At 37.8% G+C, this 9,993-nt stretch overlaps 1 protein-coding gene across 1 annotated transcript; it reads right to left on the reverse strand.

Annotated features, from left to right (window-relative positions):
• Window positions 1-438: 438 nt before the first annotated feature.
• Window positions 439-6,101, reverse strand: LOC117431808 (AN1-type zinc finger protein 2A-like). The gene is made up of 10 exons (XM_034053112.3): window positions 5,651-6,101; window positions 4,726-4,826; window positions 4,547-4,641; window positions 3,985-4,116; window positions 3,606-3,757; window positions 2,907-3,026; window positions 2,396-2,486; window positions 1,895-1,971; window positions 1,368-1,452; window positions 439-599 (listed from the first exon to the last, which is right to left on the reverse strand). Exons 2-10 carry the CDS (start codon window positions 4,778-4,780, stop codon window positions 561-563), a joined length of 846 nt encoding a protein of 281 aa, XP_033909003.3. The 5' UTR covers window positions 4,781-4,826; window positions 5,651-6,101; the 3' UTR covers window positions 439-560.
• Between the last annotated feature and the right edge of the window lie 3,892 nt (window positions 6,102-9,993).

Here is a 9,993-nt window from a genome sequence, read left to right on the forward strand (position 1 = left end):
AATCACAGAACAAAAAAAAAAAAACAAAAAAAAAAAAAAAAAAAAACCACACACAACAAACCACACACAATATGCCATGTCTGTCAAGAAAGCAACGCCTTTGTGCAATCGGCATGTTGGGGGCTGGATTAGGGCAGCGTACTGTGGCTCGCCATCTTGAGTGCTCGCAGCCAGCAATTTCAAACCTGGCAAGATGGTATAACCAGGCCACGAACTGGGAGGCCAAGAGTCCTAACACCTGCTCTAAAACAGTTTGTCATTTTTCGATCACATCTAGTGAATTGTATCCAAATGTAAGCGATACGTTTCTTTTGATGCTCAATTTAAAAAAAAAAAAAATAATTAATATAATATTTTATATTATATATACACACACACACACAAACACACACACAGAGCATGCTTTAACATACGTGTCTCATAAACCTGGTGCTTGACAAAAAAAAAATATAATAATCATAATAATAATAATTTCCTGCATTTGTCTTTTTTAAAGTGAAGACATGATTGGTACATGGTATAATACAGTACATGAGGCAGCTTTACAAAAAATTGTGGCATTAAGACACACTGCAGTTAGACTGTTTGGGTTCCCGGCTCTGTGAAAACAAATAGAAAGAAAAAAATGAACACAGAACGAAAACATGTTTAAAATACGCATTTGGTCATTTAAGGAAGTAGCCCCCTCTAGTGGTATTTGAAAGTTATGCATCAACACGTAATAAAAATGGACCGTATTATCTTCAGGAGCATGTTGCACCATTTCACTAAATCCTAACTGTACATTCGAAATAAAGACATTCCAACTAAAGGGCAAGTCATCTGTTTTACATGTTACCAAAAATAAAACAAAAGCACTTTCAATACACTGCCATTACCCATTGTTTAATATACTGGTGACATTTATACTTTTAAAATTAAAATGTCCCTGGGTCCCTATAAAAAAAAATTTACTTACAGAAGAAATTTGGAAATGCCCTAAAAAAATGGCCTGGATTTTAAAAAAACTTCTACAATAAAAACGTATTAATTAAATGTTAAACTGCTTGTTGTTAGAAAGCAATACATAATATATTTCAGTTTTACAGGAGCAAAGTTCCAGATTTATTCATTCTTTAAGCAGGACAAAACCCATTGAGACCAAGGCCTCTTCCACAAGAGTCCTGGCAAGATGACCAGAAACTGACATCAGGAATAGCCATATTTTTTCTGCAGTTGCTGCTCCTGCCATCTTTGGAGAAATAACTTATTGGTTCACGTGCGTGTGTCTGTCTGTCTGTCCAACCTTTTAAATGGCTGAGAATCACAATAAAGTACCTATTTCAAGTCCTGTTAGCATGCTACTGACTGGTAACTGTTCTGGATACCTGTGGTCTCTGCTGCTGTCTGCTGAACTCCTCTTCACTGGCAGCTAGTGCCTGGGCCAGTGCAAGATCCTCTTGTTCCTGAGGACTGAGCACAACAGATCACTTCAAAAAGCTGCCCTTTCACCTTCTGGTTCAGTGGGAGGGGCCAAACCCCCCCATGATGACTAGAGGTCAACAGAAGCAGGGTAATAGAGGACCACCAACCTGCTTCTGAAAGATGCGTCCAGCCTGGATTTGGAGAAATGAGGTGGGGAAGCACATGAGCTTTGCTCACAAGTAAAACACTGAAGCACACTGAAGTGTGCACTGAAGCCTGTGCAACATAAATATGCTTCCCCAACTCATATACCCATAATTGCCATTGAGGATTTTTTTCATAAGCATTTTTGCTGGAACAGTATAGGATATTAAATTCTGGAAAAGGTAGATCCAACGCAAATAAATGACATATCTTTCAGATGTTTATTTCATAAGGCAGTTCTCTCTTGCTGTATCATGACCCATATTCCCAATATAAAAGCAGTTACCTGAGCGGCTGCTGTATGCTTCTTGCAGATTCTGCTAAAGACATCTCCAGAGCTCTCTGCAAAGCCTGCTCCTCAGTCTGTTGTAGGAATGATAAAAATGTGTGTTAGCGAATACAAACCACTTGCAAACTTAAATTAACTTCATACGTCAATGCTTTACACTGCAAGACATCTGATGCAGAGGAAGCAATATATTTCCTATATTTTAGAGCTCACAAAAGAATGCTGGCATACGACAGCTTGCAAGGAAGTAACATTGTGTCTGGCTTGACTATGTCACTGTAATGACTGAATAAAAATGCTGGCAGCATCAGCAATACTACTATTAGTCCACTTTCTTTATGCAGACAGCCGGCAGAACAGCAGGTCCCTTATGAAAGAGGTTAGAGGTCAGTGGAGAGATGCAGCAGGCACTTCCACAGTGCCAACACAGCAAACAGAATACCCCTTTATTAAGAACAGTAGCTCCCTCCTCAGATAAGCAATACTAATAGGACTTACCATTCCTGCCTGTAGAGATGCAGAGGGAGGAATTACTCTCTGCTGCTGCTGATGTGGTGGTGGCACCACGGTCGCACTCTGCCTGCATGTGCTGTAGAAGAAAATGAAAAAAAAAAGTTTCCATTATTATCTAAGGTCACCACCGCTCTAAAATTCATAAGTGCTCCATCGCAGACATTTATGTTGAATTTAGTACAGGCATCAATAAATCACATCTATATCTTAAAGTTGAGTGCAGCACTACATCTGTTACATGATTTTACCATTAATTATTTAATAGTTGAAGCACAAGACGGACTTCATGAAACATCAGTTCAACTGCCTGAGACTCATAGCTTGCATGTACGAATACTCATCAGGGTTTAGACCACCCTCTGTCATGCCACCTCTGCTTACCATTGTGTTTGACATTATAAGAACACAGATGTCAAACAGATAGGAAGTTGGGAAAGCTGGTTTACTGTGTGTGGGTAGGGGACATGGAGACTGAGGCCCTTATGGATCGCTGTACCTGCTTGGTTGTGATCGTGCATTCCCACTTAGTCCATTCGGTACAGATCTGGAAGTTCCTTTACTAGAAGAAGCAGCAGCTGATGAGGTAGAGCCATGGGATCGCATTAAAGCAGCATGACTGAAACAGAACAAAATCCTTTATAACCTTCTTTAAAAAAAAAACTACTGAGCTTAATGAAAATTGCATCTTGGGTATGACTCAAATATTTTGATCACAAAAATTAAGTGACTTACAGGCATATTTTTCAGCACCCAGTCACTTAGCACTTTTAGGGTGTTATTCATTAACAACTTTATTATTAAATCTGATAAACTTAAGTGCAGAAATTAATAGACTTTTTTGGGGGGGGGAAAGTAGCCCCATTTCTGGAACCGTTAGCTCTTTTTTGGAAATTAGCCCTGTGTTTGGAACCCTTGCATTAACGTTGGGCCAGTTAAGGACTTAAACTTATTGTGGTAATTATTCCATGAGTCAGGACGGGCAGTTAAATTGTTTCTTTATTAGTTTACATCACTGTACTACCCTATTTTCTTATGGAAAGTTGGTCTTTAATAACACAAATCCATCAAAATGTGTTGCATTTAAAACACTACTTCCATGTGTGCAGTCATTATACTACTAATCCTGTATGATGAACATAATGCAGAATCATGGAAATTAATGCATTGGTATTTTGTTATGTATTTCTTCACTTACCCAGATTTAGAGACAGGATGTCCATCGGCTTTGCATTCATGATCTAAAGGGTGCCTGTGTTTTAGGCAGAAGTTCAAGTGACACTGGTCACATGTCACCTTTATCATCTCTTTCTGCTTACACCCCCCTTTTGAACATTTATTTGTAAAAATCTAAAAAAAAATTTAAAAAAAGGACAATATCAGTGACGTTCATCTCCCCAGTAGGCTGTTAAATAAATCATTCAATCAATCAATCAATCAATCATCACAAATAGATATTACATATGCACGTATGAAACGACATATGCTAAAGAATGTCTTGGTAAGTTTTAATCACAATTGGATATGGAGTACTCTAGATATATGCAAAAAAGTGTGACATAATAGAACTGCCATACCTTCCTTTTCCTCTGAGCTGGGTCAGATTTACAGTCCCCATCAATGTGTTCCCCAACCTTGATGTCTGGCATTTCTCCTCTCTTGATGGGGATTGGGGTGTTACAAAGTGGGCAGACAGGAACTTGAACATCCTGAGGCAACAATGGCATTTCTGTTTATTAACTTCGTTATCTCCATTCAGATTATAAACGCAAATATTCATATTTCATTGAAGATGCTATTTTTATTTATGCTATGGTCAATTCAGATGTTTCTGCCCTGTTGCTTATAAGACTGTATGCTGGATTCTCTCATGATTATCAGCCTAGCTTTTAATTTCTCATTGTAACTTGACCATGTTAAATATTTGAGGCAATTGTCCTTTTAAATAAATTACTACTTACTTAATAATGATGTAAACACAAAATGTGCTAGATTAATAAAGTCCCTGTCTACTTACATCTTGAGTGAATTATTGTGTTAGGGCTGGGAAAGAGGATACCGACACCACACGAAATCTAAGGCCCTGCCCTAAAGGATCGCCTTATTAATGCCAAGAATAACTCAAAACTTGTGCCATACCTTTTTGTAGGCAGATGTGCATTTGTGGTTTGCGTAGGTGATGTGATCTTTACAGAAAATGTCTCCACAGGCATCACATTTCATTGGAAGAAAATCTGTGGCAGTATAAAAGAAAAAATGTTGGAAATGTTTCTTTAAAAGTGAGCTCAATAGAGTGTTCTGTTATCCAGATTTCTCACCCAAGCGCTTGCAGGTTCTCTCAGTGCAGTGCTCCCCCAGGTCAGGAAACTCCATTATAGAAAAAGCTGTGCTCTGCAGTGCAGTCAGGAAAGCAGGGAGTCTGCGTGACAAGTATTACAAAACACAAATCTCAAACTTGAAACTCAAGCCATCCCGCACATATCTACCCACAAAACACTTACACAAGCGATTAAACTTTGAATACATATTGTTCTTAATCACTGATAGACAGTACACTATACCTGTAAAACGTGTCGCCGTTATTATCGTGGTCTATTTTAATCTGTATAGCATCATTTACCTGATTAAATGTGTTTTAAAAGATTACCTGTTGCAATTCTGACTGTCATTTTAATAATATGAATAAATATATTAGCATGATCAACAATAAATTCCTTATGTTGCCCGGACCCTGAAGTTAGTCCTTGTACAATACCTATAATACACTACTTCTGTATGTGTGTGTGTGTGTGTATATATATATATATATATATATATATATATATATATATATATATATATATAGCGCTGTTGTAAGATTATTTTTACGATGCTTGGTGGCCTATACCTCACACTGGGGTTAAGTTTATCTTCTTTCCATGGATATAAATACAGCACTATCACGGTCGTACAAAAAAAAAAAATACGAGTACACAGGCCTGTACAGTTCCGTTAATGATTGAAGGATTGTTGTCCACTTCCGACAAATGACACAATTCAGCCAACAAATTAGACGTTAAGTTCTTACTGAAGAAATTATTCGTGGAACGTTGTCTCTTCAGATGCATATTATTATTAATGTTGTATAGACGACTTGTGATTAATATCACGACACAACAGTCCAATGCCAACACACACATATCGGGATCTCAGCCCTGTTGTATATAATGTACTAAATACATACAGTACATAAAAGCAACTTACCAGATCGTTTGTTTTACTTTTCTCTTTTTTGTTTTTAGTAATCTGAAAATATCACTATAATTCCAATGTATGATCGCGTGGTTGTATACCTTCTGCTTACAAGTATAAATCCCTTATGTTATAAAAATAACAACACTGCCTCGACAGCTCTTTATCGTCTCTGTACGTTCCTATTCTCCAAGTGCTCCTCCCTCCGCTACAGACGCACACGTTAGTCTGTCATCACGCACACTGGTATGCTTCCTGCGAGTTCTAAATTCTATTGTGTTCCTCTGCTTTAGACTTCTTTTTACAAAGTTTGAGTGCAATTTTACGTGCGACATAAGGCTTTCCACCAGTTTTGGAGCGTGCAGTAGTTTGAAATCTGTTTCCCGATAATGCTTCCTGGCAATTTTTGAAGAAACATGTTTCCCCGTGTATGCTAGGACTCAACAGAAATCCACACAAAACTAAGCAGCTGTTCCTTTACGTGGAATAGTTAATTAGCCTAATCAACACTCGTGACCCTCACCTGTGGAGAACTTGATCTGAATAATCGGTAGAAATATGGTCTGGTCTTGATTTATTTGTTGCATCTTTTTAGAAACCGTTATTGAATTCCAAAATTGGGTGTGTTTCTTTCACTGTAGTGTGAAATGTTCCAAACACTTTTATTCCACCTGACCATGAGTTTCCCAACTCGGTTTAATTTGACATGGGGTAAAGTGAAGATACCATTCACATCGTCCACTATCAAAATGTCTTGTTTGGTGACCTCATTGATGAACACCCTCCCCTCTATGGAGGGGAAATTTGCAACTCAAATTCCTTCTCTCCCGTTCGAACTCTCCCCCATCAACTTACAAAAAGCTGAAAAAAAGGCATAGCAAGTTTATGTTTTTTTTTTAAAGACAATTTAAAATTTAAAACTTTAAAAGAACCCTAAAGTTGCAGAACATGTTGTACTACCACAGTATGAATTATTCTATTATTATGTCTATAATTATCTCAAAACAATGTAGTGCTGCAGTTTGGTAGAAAAAATTATATTGTATAAAATAAATAACTTTCTTCAGCTGATGGTAAACACAATTACAGAATGATTGGTTATATTGCTTAAAATACAAATACATTTCCTAATACAGGTTATTAGTTTAGAGCAGAGATTAGTGGTTTCTTTTTGGCATATATGTTATTTGATGTTAAGTAAGCTTCCAATGAATGACTATTACACATGTGGAGTTTGTACAAAAAGATTTATTCACTTATCTAAAAATAAACTTTGAATACTGTAAATACCTTAAACAACTACTTTCAGAAAAAGTCCTGCTGCAGATTTTAATTGAGATACTGAAACTTCTGTGTGTTGACAGTTTTCTTCAAAACCATTATCAAAATACTGTATCAGTTGAAAAGATCTTCCTCAGACACTTTGCTAAGATTGCAAGTATCGTCGCTTGGTTTAGAAGTATGTTTGCAGTAAAAAGATGAAAGGCAACACTGCTGTGATGATGGGACGGTGATTGACAGTAATGCTGAAGTGGATGGAATTGTATGGAATCCCCAAGGTACAGTACCACTTAAAACCGCTAGGTGAAGCTGTGTAATTACCAAGTTTGTGTCAAGCCAAGCAAACACGTCTTTTACAGCAATGATCTATCTGTCAACGTGATTTCGCAGGTCAAGAGTTATACAGTGCTTGAAAATGTTCTTAAATCAGATTTTTTTTTATCATGATTTTGTGTGGGGTAGTGTAACACCAACGTGTGTGTGTGGCTGTTATATGAGTACAGACAAGTGGGGAATGCAGTTCATTAAAATGTAACTTAGATAACTTTCACAGACCAGCCAGTTTTTTTTTTTTTTACTGAAATGTTTAGTTTTTTACATTTTGCATAAAACATTCATGAATAGGGTTCAATGAATCTGATACTACCATTGCTGCTTTTTTCTCGACAGTGACAGTCTGACAGCCTCTCCTGCGACTGTCCGAGTAATGACGTGTTGTGTACAGAAACAGAAGGCTCGCGCAGACAAACCTTCAGTTTGAGACAAGGCAATTCTCTCTGTGGAGTAAGGGGGGGGGGAGGGGGTTGCATAGCTACAGGAATATAGAATGGTAGTGTAAACCTCTTCATCGTGACCCCCCCCCCAAAAAAAATGAATATGCTTGGACAGTTGTATTGGATTTACCGCTGTATCATGTATAAAGGGTTGCGCAGCACCGCAAACAATAACAAACTTAATATACACAAACATGAGAAACCATTGCACGGCCGTGAGACTCTAAAAATTGTGGAAAACCTTGAGTCTTGACATGACATGACATGACATCTCTCTCTCTCTCTCTCTCTCTCTCTCTCTCTCTCTCTCTCTCTCTCTCTCTCTCTCTCTCTCTCTCTCTCTCTCTCTCTCTCTCTCTCTCTCTCTCTCTCTCTCTCTCTCTCTCTCTCTCCTCTCTCTCTCTCTCTCTCTCTCTCTCTCTCTCTCTCTCTCTCTCTCTCTCTCTCTCTCTCTCTCTCTCTCTCTCTCTCTCTCTCCTTCCATAGGATTTCTGTCTCTTTTTATACATGTGGCCACTCCCCAGTTAGCACTCAATTACCTAATTTGGGAATGGCCACACCTGGGATTGCTGGCAGGGGCAGATTTAACCCCATCCTTGCCAACCTTACATTTCCACACACACACTACATTTTAGGGCTTTCGCCCTGCCACAGAGGACAAGTGCAAAATATTACTTTTAGAAAATGTCTCCATATACAAAACACATTTTCAGTTGATCATATCAACTGTTTCCTCCATAGTGGTCTATCTGTAGATACTTGGCCTTTTGTTAATTGCCCTAGCCTAGCTTCGGTTCAGGACACTTAAATGTCTCTGCGCTTGATTCTCTAGCCGGTAATGACTGCTGTCAAACATCAATGCTTAGTTAAAACCTGAATTATGGTCACTTAAACGAATCAGTCGACTTCCCTGAAAGTACCAGCCAGTAGACTCATAAATTGGTTTGTTTTGAATGACAAAGGTGGTTGTATTAAAAAGCCACACATGTCCAGTTCCTTAAACCCCCCACCCCCACCCCCCCCCCACCCAAAATATTTTTTTTTCAACTATCCAGAATTTAATTAATCTTTGAAATGACAAAAAACAGATGAAAACTAAATGAATTTGCTTGAAATGGGGACAGACTGCATGCTGAACCAATTTCTTTCAATATGATGTAATGCTTAATTGCACACTATTCTTCTTGAGATGATGGTCTACATTTTAAAAATCACATTTAAGGGATTAAAAATACTTTGATGTCTTTTAAAAAAAAAACTTGTAATTGCATGCGATAAAAAGAGCTGCAGAAAAAAAGGCTAATTTTAGTTTTACAGTGTGTTTTACAATGCATTATGGATCCCAATTCCAACAGAACTCAGGGACATAGAGACTAGAGTAAATAACAGATTTACTGTTAAAAAACACACCATTTTAAGATATTTGTGTTACTCGAAAGAACATATTATCGTATAACGCTAATTTGTGTATTACTTGAATGTTTACTCACACACACTTTTTCAATGCCGAGTTAGAAGAGAGTTCTCTCAATTTCAAGGCATCTGCACTTTATTAGAGTGAAAATGTACCGCCAGATCAAAAGAGCAAAATCAATCAACACTCCAGCTATCCACAAAAATGGGCTTCACTGCCATAATCCACATTTATGAAATGGAACTCATTTTGGAGTTAGCGTGCATGTAAAGTAGTGAGCCTAACGTGCGCGATAAATCTAAATTAACTGCCCCCATTTACTAACAGAGACGCATTAAAATACGTGCACAGTATTTGGTTAATTTACATACCATACCATACACACTACATGTATTGTGAGCGATAATGTCAGAGACTTACCCGTGACCACCATGATATCAACCGCCTTTTTAATATAAACATGCTGTATTCAACATGTGCAGTCTGCATTGTATGAGTGACATTGCCATTAAGTCAATCACAGCTCACAGAGGTGGTAAAATAGCCAATCAAATGGCACACAGGATCAGTTTCCTCACGTACACGTGTAACAGCACAGCACAAGTCATTTTGATTAGGATAGCGAAGTGAAGGTTTGTTTGAACTATTTACCGGTATTTTACTTTGTGTAAAATTTAAAACCAGTATCCAAAAAGTAGTTGGAGATGTCACGGAAGCGAAAAGTTGGACACGGAACACAGAAGATTCTGAAATAATTAGCCAGATTCTTTTTTCACTGAATAATTCTGACGGCAAGGCTGGCTAGTACAGTGCTGTAAAAAAAAAATAAGCAAAAGAAATGCACTAGTACCATATTTCTTACACTGCATTCTGCATCAACAGGCATT

Source organism: Acipenser ruthenus, chromosome 22 (genome assembly GCF_902713425.1).
Source record: "Acipenser ruthenus chromosome 22, fAciRut3.2 maternal haplotype, whole genome shotgun sequence".
NCBI classification, from domain to species: domain Eukaryota; kingdom Metazoa; phylum Chordata; class Actinopteri; order Acipenseriformes; family Acipenseridae; genus Acipenser; species Acipenser ruthenus.

Bases quoted from the DNA above. Each gene is read 5' to 3' on its own strand.
- LOC117431808 (XM_034053112.3), bottom strand. From the start codon at position 4,780: ATGGAGTTTCCTGACCTGGGGGAGCACTGCACTGAGAGAACCTGCAAG. The intron at 4,642-4,725 runs GTGAGAAATCTG...ATACTGCCACAG, and splicing joins GAGAACCTGCAAGCGCTTGG to ATTTTCTTCCAATGAAATGT. The intron at 2,487-2,906 runs GTACAGCGATCC...TTTCTTCTACAG, and splicing joins GCACGATCACAACCAAGCAG to CACATGCAGGCAGAGTGCGA.